This window comes from Triplophysa rosa, linkage group LG11 (genome assembly GCF_024868665.1).
Source record: "Triplophysa rosa linkage group LG11, Trosa_1v2, whole genome shotgun sequence".
Taxonomy (NCBI): Eukaryota; Metazoa; Chordata; class Actinopteri; order Cypriniformes; family Nemacheilidae; genus Triplophysa; species Triplophysa rosa.
Genome location: NC_079900.1, coordinates 13,624,803 through 13,645,177, shown reverse-complemented (window position 1 = coordinate 13,645,177; position 20,375 = coordinate 13,624,803). Strand labels below are relative to the sequence as shown.

The 20,375-nt window shown below is 42.3% G+C and overlaps 1 protein-coding gene across 3 annotated transcripts in view; it reads left to right on the top strand.

Moving 5' to 3' along the window:
- The window catches only part of tnrc6c1 (trinucleotide repeat containing adaptor 6C1), a 62,920-nt gene that overhangs the window by 31,426 nt on the left and 11,119 nt on the right, over positions 1 to 20,375 (top strand). The window contains exons 4-12 of one of the 3 annotated variants that reach the window (XM_057345022.1): positions 2,685 to 2,993; positions 14,350 to 16,749; positions 17,289 to 17,483; positions 18,133 to 18,296; positions 18,379 to 18,456; positions 18,645 to 18,702; positions 18,782 to 18,930; positions 19,034 to 19,165; positions 19,265 to 19,408. In XM_057345022.1, coding sequence (XP_057201005.1) covers positions 2,685 to 2,993; positions 14,350 to 16,749; positions 17,289 to 17,483; positions 18,133 to 18,296; positions 18,379 to 18,456; positions 18,645 to 18,702; positions 18,782 to 18,930; positions 19,034 to 19,165; positions 19,265 to 19,408 — 3,629 coding nt within the window. Of the gene's footprint in view, positions 1 to 2,684; positions 2,994 to 11,497; positions 12,728 to 14,349; positions 16,750 to 17,288; positions 17,484 to 18,132; positions 18,297 to 18,378; positions 18,457 to 18,644; positions 18,703 to 18,781; positions 18,931 to 19,033; positions 19,166 to 19,264; positions 19,409 to 20,375 lie in introns of those variants that run through there. The other 2 variants (XM_057345024.1, XM_057345023.1) reach the window with 2 other exon arrangements.

Sequence of the window (20,375 nt, the reverse complement as noted above, 5' to 3'; positions counted from 1 at the left end):
ATTGGCGTCACCAGCTCCAGCTTAGCACTGCGCCTGCGCCGCTGCAGAGCGTCTGCGCTGAAAACATGCTGTGAAGGAGAGAAAGGGGCCATGACTGGGGGAGGGATGTGTTTGTGAGGGAGAGAGAAAGTGAGAAAATGACGTGTTCACGCTAGTTTAGGATTCATGTTTTTCTGTAGCATTCAGGATTTTTGGCCTTCCCGGTTTATAATCAATAGTGTATGTGAGCCCCGTGATGAGCCAATAGGAAAAAGGCAGTGGATTCCGGGTGACTCATTTATGCTATTTACGCTACATGAAGCTTTTTCTTACAAACTTGTTGCTGATAACGAATGATTTATGTACTCATTAAAAAAGCTGCTGCCATCACAAACTAGCTTCTTTAGTTTAAATCTGGTTGTTTTAAATAGTGCAGTGTTTTTATGTTTAATGTGTGTTTTTGTATGTTAGCAACATGCTAATGTATGGGCAGTTTTTAAACAACAACATAAACAAACGTTACTCCACATGCGCTTTTTGTGTAGCAAACTTGACTTTCGGTACACATGCACAAAGAATAGAGTCCCTGTGGATTATTTCGGAAAACAAGCAAAAGTAATAACAAGTAAATCATATTAGCTAGCAGGTTAAAAGTATGTCTACTAGCCAGTATTATTTTGGGTTACCAGTAGAAGAACCATTTCTTCTTTTAGATATATTTATGGGCTTTTTGCCTTTATTATGATAGTATAGTAGAGAGGTGACAGGAAAGTTCTGGGTAGAGACAGGGGAGCAGGATCGTCAAAGGACCACACGAGACAGGAATCGAACTTGGGTCACTGCGAGCGTACAACCGCTATATGTCAGCGCACTAACCACCAGGCTATTTACACCGATGTTACTCGGCTAAACTTAAATGCGACAAAGTTACACAACCCATTCAACAAATTGTTTATTGTAAAAAAAAGTATATACAGTAAAATTCAACGAATTGTTAATCTAGTACAATTTTTATATTATATTGGTTAATGTTTTACCAATTATTATTATTAATGTAAATAATATAAATTTAATAAAGTATAAATGGTTACATTATTATCCTCTAGCCAGACCGATTAACAAGCACAGATTAGAAATGAACTTCGAGCCAGGCACGTGCGTCCGATGAAACCGCCTATAGACCTTTTATTTTTAAATCTTGCATAAATAAATCTTAAATATGTTCCTTTAACATTTTGATTCGGTTATGTTTTGTTGGTTGTATTTTGTTCAAATGTTTGTACAGTGTAAAAAACTGGGACGTTCTTCTAGACCAGCGTTGTTTACGTTATCCGAAGTGGTCTATTGTATTCCATAAAAATGGATATTTTTATGGTGATAGTTGCCACCTATGTAGAGCACTATGTGGGAAGCTCACTAGATTTTAGAACAAAGCTTCAATGTTTAAAAAATTAAAGGGATACTTCACCCAAAAATGAAAATTCTGTCATCATTTGAGTTGTTCCAAATCTGTATAAAGTTCTTTGTTCTGATGAACACAGAGAAATATATTTGGAAGAATGCTTATATCCAGACAGATATTGCCCCCTCAGTGACTCCCATTGTAGGAAAAATTACTGTATCATTTTTTTGTTCTATTGAACACAAAAGACGACATTTTGAAGAATGTAGGACAGCAAACAATTCTGGGTCACTTTTGACTAGCATTGTATTTTTCCTACTATGGTAGTCAACTCGAAGGTGAGTAAATGATGACAGAATTTTCATCAGACTTATCGAACAAGTAGCTTTTTTCTCTGATCTTCTGTTCCAATGCAAGACGGTGGTTTATCTCCCAGCAGAATAAGCATCTCCCCCCGTCTGTGAGTTAGGAGTGTGTTACATAAGTCCGGCACTTATTCACTCAGACGTTTCTGCTCCCTCTGCTTCGTCTTTGCCTCAGGCCGAGCTCTGACTGGATCTGGCTCTCTCATGGCTAATTGTGTAACTGTTTGTACTTCCTCCACAACACACATGGGGTAGCAGGGGTATTAAAGTAGTCGTTCACCTAAAAATACAAATTCTGTCATTACTTACTCGCTCTCATGTCGTTCCAAACCGTTTGGCTTTTTCTGTCGAGCGAGCACGGAGGATTTTGAAGAATTGTGCTGGTTGCTGTTGTCTGTGCTATTTCGGTTTTATTACAGTCAATGGGGAGTTTGTGCTTTCAAGCTTCAAACGGGTCATAAAAGGATCATACAATCCATGCTTTATATTCAAAGTTAAACTTTGTTTGAGGACCGTATATTTTTATCATTATTTACTGAAAACCTTAGTACACGGAAAAGCACGACAATTGTTATAAAGTTTTCGAATAGATTTCAAAGCTCATGAGGGTGAAGGAAATAACAGATTGTTATTTTTAGGTGAGCTATCCCTTTAATATAAACAACAAATTGTTCGTTTGATTTGGTTTCATCCCTCGAGTCTCGTGCGTCTAGACCAGCTGTAGTAGGTAGTGACAGACGTACAGTAAACACAAGACCCCATCATCAGCCTCGAACCCGCTAATCCCTCCCGATCCTTCTCATAGGCTTCCCCTCTAAAGACTCATTCTGTTGACTTTCATTATGGCATGTGCTAAAATTAACTTTATCCTTCCCTCTCCCACCTCTTGCTCTCTCTCTCTTTCTGTCTCTCGCTGTCTTTCATCTCTGTGTCCACAGTGCCAGACTCTGCCAAGCCCAGCCCCACCCCTCCTCCCCCCACCAACCCCAGCACCGCCGCCAACCCATCCGTGCCCTCAGCCAACAGCAGCAGTGGTGGCAATGGCAAGCGCGCACCCTCCAGCAACCAGCAACAGCAGTCGGCAGCACCACGCTACCCGCCCCGAGAGGTGCCCCCTCGTTTCCGTCAGCACGAACACAAGCAGCTACTGAAGCGGGGCCAACCTCTGCCCGCCGGGAGCCCGGCTCTCGCGCAGCCATCCTCCGCCAGTCCTACACCTCAGTCCTTCTCCTGCCAGACCCACCCAGGTCAGCTTCTTTTACATGATCTGCACGGGACAGCCTGCTGAATCAGGGTCTGGCCCAGAATACACTCACACCTTGTTGGCAATAGTTTTGTGTTTTGAGGTTTTAATATGTAATGTTGCAGAAAAGTGGGAGAGTTGATGGCATTAGGATGCATACAAACCATTTGTTTTAGTGATCGTCATGTGTTGATTGGATTGTGTCGTCCCACAAGCGACCAGTTTTGATTTATTGATTATAGATTTATACGTTATAGTTTTGATATTTAAGCAGTTTTATACAGTTTTTTAAAAAATTATACAGTTTTTATGGTAGAATTATTATTATTTTATTTAGTTTTTCCCCTCGTGAGTGGCCCACAAGGTGTCTCGCTATTGTTGTTTAGAAGCAATAAAAAACAGTCTTTTTGTTATGTTGTGTGTTTTTGTTCATTCATGTGTATTCCAAGCACATGCGTGTGCAGAGGCTTGCTGTGGATGCTGGTATTTGTTTGAGAAAACTAGATGAAGAGACACTCTTTGCTGAGCTGTGCTTTGCTACTTCCTGTGTTTGGAGGCATGTGGGTGTGCGAGAGCGTTGTAGTTTGTACGTGGACTTGGCAGTGTTTTTTCGTTTATCTATGGCTTCTCCAAGTGCAGTGGCGGAGCTAGAGAGAGTTTGAGAGGAAAAGATGGCAGTCGATCAGCTCTGTGGGCAGGGTGATTCACAGCTTACAGTAAATGTGTGTGATTCAGAAGGGGGCTCCTCTGATTGGTGTGGCACATATATACATGGACCGGGTGGTGGAAGAGATGCTTGTGGGCTAGTCTTGCTTTCTTGAGTATTGATTGGCTGCTGTTTGATCTCAAGGAATCCTGTGGTGCACAAGAGGTCTATTAGGTTTTCATGGAAAGCATGAGAGTTGCACCACGCTGAAGTGTCTGACTACACAGCATTTTAGACATGCTTGAGATGTGAAGGCCGTTGCAGAGTAAATTACGAAGATGGATTATAATGTTTTTTGAAAGACTACAGAGATGCAGAGAATGATGCTCTCCTGTATGTAATGTATGTTGGTTATAACATTTCAGGTTTCAAATATATTTTAATCATTATTAATTAATTTAATTATTACAATTTGTATAATAATATAAATTCAATAATATTTTAATATAAATTTAAGTTAATTTTAGAAACTTTAAGCATTATCTAATAACATTGCATTATTTAGCAAGTTATTGCATATCACATTTAAAACATTTTTTGCAACAAGTCTACGGTAACATTCTCAATACCAATTTTGTTACCACTGCGAAAACAATATTGATACAACAGGGCTCTAGAGTGCGACCAATTTTAGACTGCGACTAAATGGTCTCATTTTGCGACAAAGTTTCCTGCCACTGCGACAAGTTTTTCATAATGGTCGCACCGGTGCGACTGTCAAACTGATCAATATATAATTTTGCGTATTATAAATTTAATGCGCAGAAATGTTATATTGCGCAAGCTGCGCATTCAGTCACTCATATTCGTCTCCCCTCCTTCAACCATTCACTTATCTATCAGTGCCCCGCCCCCAAAGACGTAATTCGCGGGTTACGGGTAGAGGCGAAGGACCGAAAGAGCAGACGAGTGAAGCGCTCAATCTTGCAACTTAAATAAATATGCAGAATACAAGAATTTCCCCTGCTAAGGTACAAAACAGCAAAGATAACGAAATGTGTTGCAAGTATTGTATGCATGTGAAGCTAATGCAGGAAACACGTGTTTAAACTTTAAGCACTGAACTATTGTATAAAGATCTCTAACAATACTGCAAAGCATACAAAACGTTACACATCACGCTAAATACTATTTATTTGTGAGTCGCTATTGATAGAAGCCAAACGTGTATCAATGTAGCTTTCATGAAGAATAATCACTAAAAGCCTTCAGGTCTCGCGGGTTGTTTGAGATATGCGCGCGCCCAGAGAGTCAGAGCACAAAATACTAAACGGAGATCTCTTTCACGCCTTCTTACTCTGAAACGGACATATTAACACAAAATAACCTACAAATTCCCATATTAACAAGAAACCTTGTAAAGGTATTCAGTTTGTTTCGTGACCAAACAGTTGGGAAACAAAACACGTGTTCCAGTATGTTGCGCGAGCTCTTAAAGGGGCAGCGGCATAATAAAGATATCTGTTTATAACAGGGCTCTCAAGTCTCACGTGAGACACACGCATTTCAACCCGTTCACACGCTCACGCGCCACACCTTGTATTTCTCACGCAGAGAAATTTCCTAACGCCCACCAAGTTGCGCCGCTATTAGAAGAATCAAGTGAGTTCCCCATAGAGTTCAGAAGGCCCTGCCACGCACCAGCTAATCAAATTAAAAAAATATTTTCCGAACAGCCAATCAGAAAATAGCATTGCTGTATCCGGGTAAGATTTAGATATTCCCGCAACAACAACGTTTACATTCTGATTCCAACGACACATTCTGTGATTGACAGGCTCGCTCAACATGACATTAATTCTGATGGATCATTATCACTATAAAGTGCCTTTTGGTGTCCTCATCAGAAATACTGAGTCATGTGAACATAATGTAAAATAATGACATTTTGAGGTTTTATTATAAATGTCCTAATATTTACACACATACAACTGCAATAAGAAGATTCTTAAAATGTGTTTGATCATTTTATACCATTTTCTTTGATTTGATGTATGTGATTTTGGCATGTCCCTCACACTGCTAAGCTAACTTCAGTGACTGTAAAAAGTGGAAACATTGCACAAAATTAAAATATTTTTTGAATGTTCTTATTGTCCTCAACATTGTATTTAATAAAACAAATAATTTGGATAATTTATATTATATTTTCATAATAATATTAAGCTTTTTGCATGCGTCCCTGTAATTGCTGTCTACCCTGTCATTTTGGGGTAAACGCCCCTTTAAGAAATTGTCTGACGTCCTCAGTGACAGCCCCTCCCCCATTCTGCCTTTCCTCAGTGGAGAGGTTAAAACATCTGCAGCACACACAGTAAGTATCTGCACTCATTTTTCCTAGTTTTCAGCATAATGTGTTTGTAGTTAAATGTTGTCAAGCTTCACATGTCCACATTGTCATAGTGACATTTTAATTAACATAAAAACTTTTCAGTAATTGAAAATATATATCTTAAACAGTATACTGTCAGCTTTAACAGTGAATCCCTTTGCTAGCTGCAACTACACCACGTGTTCATTCCTGCTAATTTCAGCAGCTATTCTGACACTTGTTTAGTATTAGTTCTGATTCAGAAGGAAAGAAAAGGAAAGAAAAAACCATTATACACATTTCACATTGTGAAAACCTTTGGCCTAGGCTATTTCATTATATTTTATCCAGACAATGTATAGTATTAAATATTACATTTGTCTATTTCAAAGATGTCAGGGAAGAGGCAAATGAGCATTCTTTCATGCTTCGCTCTAAAGGATCAGCTCCCTAAAAGGGTGGCCAGGTCAGAGAAGGAGACTTTGGAGAAGACAGTAGATGAGGCAGTGGAGGAGACAGCTAGGGTGTCAGTAGAGGATGAGTCCATGGAAGAGACTGTGGAGGACACCATAGAGGAGACAGTGGAGAACCCACTGGAAACAGGGAAAAAGAGAGGATTAAGTAGAGCAGCCACCTATAGGTGTTTCTTTAAGAAGGAGTGGTCAACCCGACGGCCATACATCACAATGGGAACCAGCAGCTCCTTCTACTGGTGCTCAGTCTGTAGACAAGAGAACTCCTGTGCCCATCAAGGCGTGAGGGACATAAGCAGGCATGTTGGCAGCCAGTTTGGGAGGCTTTCTAAAATAGCTGCATTAGTGTTAGTGCTCCCTCATTCAAATGCAGATGCTGAGAGAGTTTTCTCCATGGTTGGACTAAATAAAACCAAAACCTGGAACAGCTTGGCACTGGATGGAACTCTGTCATCCATCATGACATTGAAAATGGCTGGCCTGGAACCACAGTGTTTCAAGTGGGAGCCACCCACCCCTGTGCTGAAGGCCTCATAACATGCTACCAACTCCTACAATAAACAACACTACCCATTATCTCTCTCTCTCTCTCACACACACACACACACATACCAGCACTAAGGAATGATGAATTAAATAAATATTTTTTTATTTGTACAAATTTATGTCACATTTTTCAGATCAGACCCCCGTCCCCACCCAAATCCCCGCTGCCGCCAAAATCTCACTCTGAACTTAGTTCAAAACTTGAGAGCCCTGTTATAATGTTCATCAAACAACAACGGACGGGCCCAAAAACACTCACTGATATTAAAGGAATTGTGTTCTCTTATAGGAGTCGTTCACAACAAATAAAGGAAGAAAGTAGCTTTAAGAAAGATGTGCTTTAAATATGGTAAAGTGTTGAAAGAGAGTTTACATATACAATAAAAATAATTCAATCATAAACAATGATTTGTATTCATTTCTAATTGATTTATTAATGTATTAAACACATTTTAATGAAGTTTTAGTGATTCTTTTTTCTTATCTCGCCCCACGACTCTGGTGCTATATCATATTAAGGGCTGGTGCCACCTCTCTCAAGTGTTAGTCTAGAGCCCTGCTTTCTTGTAGAATTGTGCTTCAAATAAAGAACTTTATGTTGACCAGATTGTTAGTTAATCATTTACAAGTCAATATTGCCTATATGGACAGCGATTTAAAAAAAAAAGTGAACTGGTAAAACTGCAGTGTTAAATGCGATGCGGTCGAAAATTTGGGTGCACCTAACTTTTGTGCTGGTTCACCTAAGAAAAAAAGTTAGGCGCACCAGTGCAACCAGTGCAAAAAGTTAGTCTAGAGCCCTGTACAATGTTGAATAAATATTTTTATATAATTTATAAAAATGTATTGTATAATATTTTATATGTAATATGTTTTATTTTACAATAAAAAGTTATTTATATAGTTACTTGTATTTATATAAATATTTGTCATTATTTTAGTATCAGCACTATTGTTGATAGATATTGTTTTGGCCCAATTTTAAGGCAGCATTACCAATCCCAGTATGCATTGCGATGAGCTCTTTTTTCAAATCCTAGCTACAGTTCCTTTCCTTATTTCCTCCTCTCGTGTCCCTCTCCTTCACTCAATCCAGTGTTGTCTCTCACTCCTGGTTTAGTTTTGGGTCTGTTTTGAGCTGACACGTGCACTGAGCTGTGGTTTTGCTGGATGTTACTTAACACACATTGGGAGCCCAGCAAGAAATAAGAGCTCCCAGCTTTCTGTGTGTGTGTGTTTTACAGGAAGCTTCTGGAATGCAGCCTAATGGCCCACAGCTCTGCTTTAAGCCAGCAGCAGCACTGAGGCTGTATTCATTTTGCTTGTCTCTTTTGCTCCCCCGTCTGTCCTACAATCGTCACATAAGCCGGGTTTCCATCCAAAGTTGCGAATTTAGCTTATGCGCAAAATTGGAATATCGCATAAAACATTTTCGAATAAGCACCGTTTCCATCCAAATAGTCAACCGTCACTTCCTAATAAACTGCCACTAAATATCTGTAAGAAAAGTAAGAGAAGCCACTGAATATAATGATTTTCATATATAATAATACATGCGCAAGCAGACGATTACGAAACACAATAAATGCGGTGCTTTTGTGGATGCCTGCTGTACACACAGCCTCCTGAAACACAGTCGTGACAGTTCTAAGAGGCAATTACAGAATACTTTGACAACTTTGCTCAGGCATTTAAGAATGACCATAACAAAATTTCTCATGCTGTGTCACAAGATCATTACTCTGGTTAGGTTACACCGTCTCATAGTGCAGGTACGTGACTTTTTGGAGGAATTTATTCAACAAATGCGTTTCCATCTCCCATTATTCGCATTAACCTTTTTCGCAAAAAAGAAAAACCACCTCAAGCGAGCGTAAAAACTTTTTTGCGAATTGAGGGTTTTTAATTCGAAATTTGCCGTTTACATCACTCGTTTCTGATGCGAAACTTCAAAATGCGAATAAAACCAGAGTGATGGAAACCCGCTTATAGATACTTTAATATTACAAAGCCCAAGAGTCTGAAATTACAGTTGCATTTAAATATGAAGTGTGCCGTTTATGTGAAGTACTTTCTTCTAGCCCAACTTCATTTGCAGAGATGACTATAAGGCCACGTTTACACTATGAAAAACTGAAATGTTTTTCCTTTGCGTTTTTGAAAAGTTTCATGTACACATGACAGCGTTATCAAAACAGTCTGCATTTACACAGATCCAGGAAAACGGATAAAAGCCCTGTAGTATGCACGCCAGGCCAGTGGATGGCGATGTTGTTGTGTAATGAAACATACACATGCACAGTTGTAAGCCAGATGTGCTTTTTAATACCGTTGGTCGATGTATATGTGTGTTTAAAGTCTGGCGAATTTAAATAGTGTTTCTCCGCTGGTCTTATTGGTGCAGCAAATCCACATTTTGCTGGGGAAACGTTAATACATAGTCGAGCAACGAGAGCTCACAGTACGGGAAGCCTCCATTTCGTTTTGCCTATACTCGCACGACTGAGCGTGTAATACGCATGTGCGTGACGTCATCGTTTTCAGAAAGTTCCATCTCGCAGTTTACATGGAAACGAAAACGGCTGCGTTTTCAAAAAGTTGCACTTTGAAAAGTTTGCGTTTTCAGTCCCCCAAAACGCCGCTTCCGTCTAAACGAACGGCTAAATCACATAAAAAGGTTTCTGTTTTCATTTGAAAATGACATCGTGTAAACATCCTCTAATAAACCATTTGTAGGGGTGATTTACCCTAAAGGTGTGAACATACCAGAACATCTTTTTGAGCATCCTAACCAGACTGACATGGTAACATTTGCTTAGCCTATGGAGAGCGTTTAAGAAAACCTGTTTGGAAGCAGTCATTTCTGTAGTGTCCCTATTAACAGGCCTAACGTATTTGTTTATGCATTGAACAGTTTAGAATTATATGTTGCGCAGTGTGGCCTCGTACATTACAACAGGTGTGCAGTTTCAGGAGTATTATCGGAGTATTATGGGTCTGTTTGCCTCTGTGTTTTCTCCCCCTGAGCCGCAACACAGACCTGAGCGCTGGCACAGAGCCCAGTCTCACAAACTTTCTCTCTTTTCCTGTCACACCCACACAAACATGTATGTGCATCCTACCAACGCCAACAATGTTACGACCAGGAAGTGGAGTTTAGCAGGCAGAGTTTAAGAAATGGTCATGTTGTTTTCCCCATCTCACCTGCTCCTCTTGCTAAGGCTGTTAGATGTTTTGTTAAAAGGCAAAACCATTTTAGTTTTATTATTTACAGACAACATGTTCTACCCCAAGCTCCAAATATAACAGTATTTGTTTTATCTATAACCGTAAGCTGTACCTTTAATACTTATTTTGAAAAGTTACTGCTGCTTGTTCACCTCTCCTGCCAGGTATTGATCGGCAGTGCTTGTTGTCATGCCTTTGTTAGCTCTGTTTCTGTTCAAGTCGCCCCCTGCTGTTGAGTCCTGGTGGTCGCCGGTGGCTGTTCGTTCCTGACATCACATCCTGTGCTGGGGATGTGCAGGTGTATGTAGTACATCAAGCCTGATGGTTGTTGCATAAGACCCATGCTGGCTCCTCCTTCCATTCTCCCATCAAGCCTCTTAACAACTAACAAACGGCAATGTCAGCAAAGCCCCCTGTTCTAAGCCCCAGAGTGTTGCTCCTGTTTATTTCTACAAGAATGCATATACAAACCTCCTACACAGTTTATAAAATAATGTGTATATTTGGCATATGACAAGGTATTGTTTACTAAGACGCGTTTCCAAGGGGAACATGCACACATTTTTGCATTAAAAACAGCAATGGATTTATTTTAAAGATGACTACAAAATTTGACTACAACATTTGTAAAAAATGCAGTGCTCAAAGCGTGAAATGCTGAAAAGTTTGTCTAATGGACCCTGGGTGGGGGTAAAAAATATTAACTCAAAGACATTTCAATATTTTACCCCATTATACTATATGAATATTCTCATGCTGAAAGTCCTTGCTTTATATTTTTTACACTCTTTGACCGAATTTGTGAGAAGGAAAAACATACTGTTATTGTCAGTGAGCGGCCTGTTATTTCTGTTGGTCAACAAACCAAATGCAGAACCACCTAAGATTATAAATGCAAAGTACTGAAGTCTACCCCCTAGTGTTAACAGATCAGATATTAAAAATAGAACAGTTGGACGCTGAGAACGTGACCTGTGTGGACAGCTCATGGTGACAGAAGGCTGTGATGGACTTAACACACTCAATGTGTTCGACTTAAGATTACCGCAGCTAATACACAGCACTACATACTTTTCCTTCACTTCCTCTCAGTTTGAGGAGAATGATAAATTCATCCGCTTGGTGTTTTCTTGAGTATTCTTATTCTTGTATAGTGCTGAAGCGTTAGACAAAATTCTTACAAAGTACCAGCTCAGAGAAAGTGAAAGTGCTGATGGATGTTTGAAGTGGCCAATGTGCAGCAGAAATGACAGAAAACGTTTGTCCAAGGGTACATCCTTTACCTGTTCTCCAGCTGAACCATGCCACTTTTACTGTTAAACAAAACCCAAGAACTGTTTAAGCGATGTGAGCCAAAGCAAGCATTTTTATTTGGGAATTTCATGAAAGGGGAAAAAAGCTTCATCAATAGATGATTCTTTGATTACATCATTACATAGTTGGCCGGGAAAAAAGCTGGCATTGAGTTGGATTATAATAGGAGTCTGTTTTCTGCAGACTTTGGTGTATTGTGTGTATGGGAGGCGCTGGGACCATTTGTAAACAATGCCCTGCTTGATGCCAAGAGCTGATGTGCGCTTTCGTAAATGTTCATTTTTCTACTGGAGCCATCCCTCGTTCCCTCCCAGCATGCATTGCCTTCCGTTTATCTTTTGTTGATCTTTCTCTCCCCCCATCTATCTTTTCCATCATTTAAGCACGGGCACACTCTGCAGAGACATTTAGCCCCTGGCCACCTGCCTGCCTCCATGTGAGCTCATTCGGTGTTTATCCTGTTTCTCATGCAGCCACTGAAGTGCTGTTTTCCTGTATACATGGGGCCGCACCTCTGGTATGCAGAGCTACAACTGCACACACCCACACGACTTCTAATATTAAAACAAAAGCTTACACTTACAAAACAGGCGGACGAGAAAGGGAGGTGTGCGCATGTTTCTGTGTTTGGACTGTCCTTGCAGCGCAGCCCGTGCTCTGAGACAGAGTTGCTTTTGTGCATCTATTCAGCGAGCTCTATTGTGGGCAGCGGTGCTAATTGCGGCCTGAATGGTCTCTGCTAAATGTTTTGTGACAGTTTGAAAGCATGAAAGATGAGAGGGGCGCACGAGAGAAGGATTCCCCCCTTTTGTTTTGTTTTTTCTTCCCTCCTAATGGCACGTCCAAACGCTCTCAGCTTTAACCTTCAGCTCCTATGCAGCCTGTTTCCCCGCCCTTGCGAGAGAGTCTCCTCTCTCTGAATCAGAAATAGAGGTGGATATAAATAAAGCCCGGCTGAGGGAACGGAGATCGGATCCTGCCGTAGCCGTGTGGGACGAATGGGGCGGTCGCTCGCGTTCTGAGCTGCAGTTCCTTGGCAGCATATCAAATATGAGTCTCAAAAGCCTCGCAAGCAGCAGACATATTGTAACGGGGATGGCCAGCGCTCTGCATGCAGACTAGCGCTTCTCTCAGGATGGTCGGGCGACATCTCTCCTCAGGTACTTTTTCACTTCTCTGCGACCCCACCCCCTCTGACCCACGCTGCGATTCTCCACGCGCTTATTTTCCGTTTGCTCTGTGCTGTTCTGCTTCTGTTTACTTTGGACTCGTAGCATTCAAATCACTACACTAAAACGCAAAACCCTAAAGCTATAGCATTGTGGGTTAGAGATTACTGCAGGGCAGAGGTTTGCTGAACTCATCTGATAAGCTTGTCTTCTTGAGCGAGCTACAGTAAGATGTTGACGGCAGCTCTAAGCTCTCTTGGCATCGGTTCAGATGTGATAAAATGGCGTCCTTTACTACGCAGTCTACAGAAGAACAGCGTTTGTGTCGGGGAAAGACTAGCCTCTCTTTCATGCGCACCCTCCTTTTTTTCTTATCTGTAGTTAAAAAGTCCTTTTTGCATGGTTGGTGACAGAATGCCTGGCTTGCGCAAATGTCTCCTCTTCGCTCAGATCTGACACAGACTGAACCGTGCCTGTGCATGCAAAGCCGCACAAAAACAACAGAGTTGAACCCGTGCCAGAAAGCTGGCCAGCATTTGCCAGCTAATTTACGCAGCAGGATCCCGGTATCCGTATGTGGGCATTTGTTATGTTTTCATTGTTGTTATCAGTGCGTTGATAGAATTAACACATTTCTTTGAAAGCAAATTCTGCGGTTGTGATCGGTCATTCCAGCAGAGGGAGATAGTTGTGGTTTGGAGAGCCAAGGCTTTGTGGTGGATGCAGTGGAAAATTATGGCTCCAGGCTAGTACACACATGTGAACGTGTACATGTGATCACTGGTGTGTTCATATGGCCTATTTTTTGTTCATAATTCGAAATAATATTGGAAAATAGGGGAAAAAACAAACACGGTAGCCATTAGTAGTGCAAGTAATGTTAATTATTATGTCTTAAAAATCTAAAATGCATTATTACTTGATGCATTCATGTAATTTTAAACAGTTTTTAAAACTTAATATGGGCTGAAAAAGCTATATCTCTGGAATACTTTGGCCAGTTGCAGCATTTTGTGGTAATTTTTTTCTGCATAATGACCACTGACTCTACATTACTGTTGTCATTGGCAAAAAGTCTCCCACACTGAACTAGTTTTTTGTTTCATAATACTTCATAGTCTCTTCTTACATTATAATCATAGTAAAAAAATGTCTCGCTTCTGCCTTCATGATCTTTTAGGGTGTTTTGACAGTTGACTTGCAACAAATACATATATTCATTGCAAGTCAACTATATATATTCATATGTTTTATTTCAATTACAAATGAGCTTTAACAAACAATGAACAATGAACAAAATAATAATTTAGTGCATTAAATAAAATGAAGACAAAAAAATACATCAATTTACAAAAAAAACATTGTAGGGAAAGTTTACCTGATCGCCATAGTAAATCAAATATAGGCTGTGTGTGGGCCACTCTCATTGTTCATTATGAAATAATTTCAATCAACATCAGTGTGTAGCCATTAATTACGTAGGATGATGTAAAGTCATCTTGTCATTGTGTCATTTCCCTGTTTTTGACAGCATGTCAATTCTGTTTATATTCTGAAAACCACATGCATTACAGGGTAAGTAATTAATGGTTTCTCTGTCTCTCTTTCCACAGAGCTGCCCCTACAAAGTGGCCTGGCAGCCCAGTATGAGAATATACCCCCCAATCGCAGTGCCAATACAGCCTCTACTAACAGCTGCAGCGGCTGGGATCCACTGATTATCGACGAGAACGATACAGAGGCGTGGCCTTCCATTTCATGCAAAGAAAGCCTTGCCCCTGCAGGATGCCCCTTAAACACTGAAAGTATCAGTGACATCAGCAGCACAAGCAGCATGAGCATGGCCACAGGAGCTGGCCAGCAAGGCCATTTCTCCACCAATCACCCCAGCAAAGCCAATGCCAGCCACTCAGGAGGTCTGCTCTCCAGTCAGGGTGGGGCCAGCAGAGGCTGGGGCTCTGGCCCATCTCCCGCCAGTGGAGGAGAAGGGAAGAATGAAGTCTCCAGCACATCAATGGGAGCCAGGGGTTGGGGCTCCTCCAACTTTAACTTGAACTTAAATCCCAACGCCAACCCCTCTGCCTGGCCAGTTCTGGGACATGAAGGGACCGGCATGGGTGGCGGCAGCTCTGGAGGAAGCAACCCTCCTCCTAATCTTTGTAGCCCACCGGGCACACTGCCCAGTCAGGGCCCCAGCAGCAGTGGCAGTATAGGTGGTGCCAATGCAAATTCTGCAGGTAATGGTGGTAGTGGCAATTGCAGCACCACATGGGGTAGCATTATGCCCAGTGACACTTCAGAGCCACACTCCAGCCCATCCACGAATGTGTCTTTCAGCTCCGAGCCTCCGAACCTTAACACTGATGGACCAAATCACACTAAGCAGGAGCCCAGGAGCCCTGGCCACAGCCTGCCTAACTGGGGTGTTGGCCCTCCAGGCATGGGCTCATTTGTTCAAACTCCTGGAGGAGCCTCTCAGGTCAACGGGGAAGAGGAACCTGTTTGGCGTAATGGAGATGCCAAGTCTGTTAGTGGCTCAAAAGACTCTGGTTGGGAATCAGGGAGCAGCTGGGGGCAGGGAGGGGCCTCAAGTACTGCTGGCTGGGGACAAGCTGCCTCAACTGGAGAGTGGGGTAAGCGTTCCAACAGTGAGCCCAAAGGATGGGATTCATCTGGCTCTCCCACCCAAGAGCAGCAACTTAATTCTTGGGGTCGCGGGGCCAATGCTCCAGCCAGTGAGGGAAGCAGTGACAGCATGGAATGCCATCCTCACAGGAGGGATAACTCATCAAGGGATGAGACCTCCCCTGTTATACCTGCCCAAGACATGGACCCCAGGGTTCTGTGCAACACAGGCTGGGGACAAACACCTGTACGCCAGCACACCGCTTGGGAGACAGAAGAAGCTGCACGCTCCAACCACAAGAATGACATTGGAACTGATGCCTGGGGCTCATCCTCAAATGCAGCCAATGCGGGACCAACACCAACTTCTGGCAATGCCAATCTAAATTCTGGCAACTCATCCAGACCTGACTTTGGGGGAAAGAATGAGGCCCCCTGCCCCAGTACTGGAGCTGCCCCAGGTTGGGGCACAGGCATGCAATCACCCCAGGCTGGCTCTGGATGGGCAGAGCCATCCAACAACAAGAAACCCTCCAGTGGTCCTGGAAGCTGGGGTAGCACCCCATCAGGAGGTCCTGGTGGCAACCTGCAGAAAAGCGGTCAGACTTGGGGTTCTGAGGATAAATCTCCCACCTGGGAAGATAGTCACGCTAAAACCAAACCACAGGGTTGGGCTGAGGGGCCCAAATCATCTCATGGATGGGGCAATGGACCTGTGGGAGAAAGTGGATCCGGAGGAGAATGGGGTGAACCTGCCGATGTGAAGAAAAATGGCCCATCCAGCTCCTCCTGGGAGGGAGAAGGTTCAGGCTGGAACGAGGGCTCCAGAGGATGGGGAAAGCCTGCCCCAGGAGCAGGAGGAAACTGGGGAGATTCACAGCGCCCCAGCGTGCCCCCACAAGGATGGAATAACAAGCCTCAAGAGGGCAACAATGGCAATAGTGGCAGTGGAAGCATGGGTTCATGGGGAGGTCCAAGCTCTGTGAAACAGAGTGGCTCCGGATGGGTTGGGGGAAATGGCGGAAGTGTTAAACCTGACCACACTGGAGAGCCCACTGGATGGGAGGAGCCCTCTCCACCCTCCATCCGTCGTAAGATGGAGATCGATGATGGTACCTCAGCTTGGGGTGACCCAAGTACTTACAACAAGTCAGTCAATCTCTGGGACAAGAATAACCCTGGTATGCAAGGGAAACCATGCCCTGTCAATGCCAACAATGTACCCAACAACCATCATCATCATCCCCATCATAGCCAGCCTCCCATGCAGACCCACAATCATGGAGGGCCGAACTCTAATAATAACCACAGTGTTATGACCACCCCTGATAACGTAGCCCCACATCAGACTGGGCCTCCTCAAAACAGAACATCCCTTATAAATCCAGGTAAGATATTTTGTGATTCATCCGAAACCAAATCAACACATTAAGCTTGATTACCAATTTTCAGATCACAAGAAACTGATATAACTAAATAGAAATGTTCACATGGGACAATCCACTTTAGATTACTGTTTACATTCTGTCTGTGAGTGGCGTTCAACACAGTGTTTGAGTCAGCAGGAAGTGTGTAATTAGAGTTGGTGCACCATCTGTGAGGTGTATAACTGGGCTCCAGCAGGATACTTGGAATGGACCCAGCGCCCTCTGCTGTCTGTCTGTAACTTTGCTCTCCCTCTGCCAAAGATGTATTCAGCGTGGCATCCTGTAATCTTGTCTGTGCCAAGAATTAAACAGACGCTTAATGTTTCTGCTTATTCCATTTCAGGACACAGAATCTTGTAACATAACATTTGTAGTTTATTGACATTATACTATGTTATGTAATTAATACCAGCTTTCAAAACTAATTTTGATAATTTATTTATTATATAAAAAGTGGTGTCATGAAATTTTAAGGTGGGTTTCTGCGTGTTCCTCTGCAGGATGGGGTGACATGACAAATATCCATTCAAAACCTGAGCCCCCATGGGGAGAACCAGCCGCCCCTCCAGCAAGTTTGGACAATGGCACTTCGGCATGGGGTAAACCCTCAGGTGGATGTGGAAGATGGAGTGATAATGGCCCTGAGGTCTATGGTCGAGGTAACGGACCCCCTGGATCTGCCCCCTGCAAACCTGGTTAGTTTTGTCAATGATATTATAGGAGTTCTTATTATATAGATTTAAAATGAGATTAAGTTACCATAAAAAAAAAAAACATGACCATGTACATTTTGTAATTGCTAAGTATACAGATGACAGGGATCCACTTGTGTATTGGTACATACATATGAAAGTACTTTGTGCTGTCATTGCTTTAGGGATAAATCTGAACTTTCACACAGTTGGTTCCAGTCCAGTTAAAATAGCTGTTTGCTTGGTCTGATTCAGTAGAAAGCTTATGTTTTGCATGACAATGCAATGCATGACACATCGTTGCACCCCCCCTTTAACAGAAATTCAATTTGTGTGCAAGCCGTGTGTTAATGCATTATTTCAAATGTAATTAAAACTACTTGATAGCTGCTCTCTGTTCTCAAATATTTTCCCCTTCTTAAATATTTATTTTAGAACAACACGTACAATTAGTATGATAAGTTTTGTAGCACTGGTATCTGTATCTGACCCAGGTGCCTGTTATCAGAGTCTTGAGCTTGAAAGCATGTAACAACAGAGCCCCCTGTTGTTGAAAAGAAGGCACTAAACGATTGTACATTTTTGAAATGGTGACAGACCAATAGCAAATTTTGCTGTGGACATTTTTAATAATCTTTATTTTGTCATCCAGCCCCCAAACCTATGCAAGATGGCTGGGGGGGTGGTGAGGACATGAGTCTGTCTGCGAGCCAATGGGAGCAAGATGAGGGAGACATGTGGAAAAGCCCTGCGTCTCAGGAGAGCAACTCCTCCTGCAGCTCCTGGGGCAACCCACCCAAGAAGGGCCCACCAAAGGTAAAAAAAAGCTACAGGAACAGAGAGAGTTCATTTAGGCATCAGTGAGAATCAACTGATTAGTTTCTGTTTTTCTCTTAAGGGAAAAGTCCCGAACAAACAGGATGATAGCTGGATCATGAATCATCTGATCAAGCAGCTGACTGACATGGGCTTTCCTGTGAGTACTGCCTGTCACTTACAAACATATGATTTCACTCCATATAGTTTATTTCATTATTTAGGAATGGATGTCCTGGCATATTTTTCACGGCACTTTGTAAAATTGCACCTGTCAAATATAGTATTATTAGTAAATACAATATTATTCCAAGTGATTAATAGATGCGTGTATGTTTGCACTTACAGAGAGACCCTGCGGAGGAGGCTCTTAAGAGCAACAACATGAACTTGGATCAGGCTATGAGTAGGTGTTAACACCTGTCAAAGCTTTCAAACTCCTTCGCCAAATGATTGTATATATTCAAAAATATATTGTGTCGTAGGCGCCCTGTTGGAGAAGAAGAGCGAACTGGATAAACGGGGGATGGGAATTTCTGACTACAACAACGGCCTAGTCAATAAATCAATGGGCTGCAGACCTTCAGTCATCTCCAAAGACTCTTCCTCAGATCGTCCTCCCTTCTTGGACAAGGTACCTGCTTCTCACTGTAATGTGCTCAGGAACAATTAAGGATCATGGCTTCTAGGAGACTAAAGAATGTGGTGGACGTTGTTTTTCATTCCTCTTTCTTTAGGATGCTGGGTTAGCAGATGATGTCCAAACCTCACCGTTTATGCCTTCTCCGAGCCTGAAGCTCCCTTTGGGTAGTGCTGCACTCCCTGGCCAGAGCCTTGGAGTCGCCATGCAAAACTTGAACAACAGACAGGTGAGTCTATGAGGATCTATGTAGGTGATGTATATTTATACAAAGGCTAGGAAAAATCATACGATTTATCTTAATTTGGTAAAATCACCGTGTGTGTAGATGCAGAGTGGAGTGTTTGGTAGCAGTGGAGCAGCACAAGCCCGGGCCCTGCAGCAGCAGCCTCCTCCCCAGCCGACAGTGCCGCCTCTCAACTCCTCCCAGCCTAGTCTACGCGCTCAAGTGCCTCAGTTTCTCAGCCCTCAGGTGAGCTCACGCACACCAGCGGTTTAGCATCTTTCTGCGAGAGTGACGTTATCTGTCAATTGACCCTTCGCAAAACCCCGCCCCCCTTCCTTCATGTTGCTATGTCCGACAAGTTGTCGGTATCAGCCATGCGCTCCCAGTGTAAATTTGTGCACTCTCTGGGGAAATATTGAAGAATTTCTGGAAAAATGACACGCTGATTTCAGACAGAAAGGTCTGCAATATGCATTCAAGAGATACATTCAGGATTTGAGATAACTAACAATAATTATACCTATATTTGTGTCTACACCAGCAGACTTGTTACTGCAGAGTTGCGTTAATTCTAAACTCGCATGATGCAGTAGGCTACTACTGTCAGACAAATTGATGTTTAGCTAACCTAAATGTGGTGTATTAAGTGTTTATATTTACTCCGAAATAGAGCGAGAGTAACTTCGGGCAGAGTTTTGGTCGGCCGTGATCCTTCTTTGTGAAAACGAATGTAAACTTTTAAATATTAGTTCAGTACAGACAAGAATAACAGTCCAGCAGTGTCTTCATCTTTATTTGTGTTAAATACAACAAACACAGTACAGCTGTTGCTTTACGACTTCATTGCTGAAAACCTCCCTCCTTTAAAATGTCACTGCAAATGCTGCTCTCTGAAGGCAGAAGGTGCGCTCATCACATCACAGGGACGCAAAGCATATCTTGCCAGCTTGCTCATACTTGTAAGTAATATATCAATAAGTATTATATCAGCCTTAAAACAGCACTTCCCGAACGCTCCTGTCTGCAATTAATACATTAATGATTCCAACAATATCGTGTCTTGTATCTGTATTGGTATAATAGTTGTGATGTGAACTCTGCTATTCTCCTTCATTTAGAAAGGTTTTTATAAGTTATAACTTAGTTATCGTTTATCGTTATAGTGTGAACGTCCATTAAAGCTGGGTGTATATATCTCTCTGTTTACTATTAC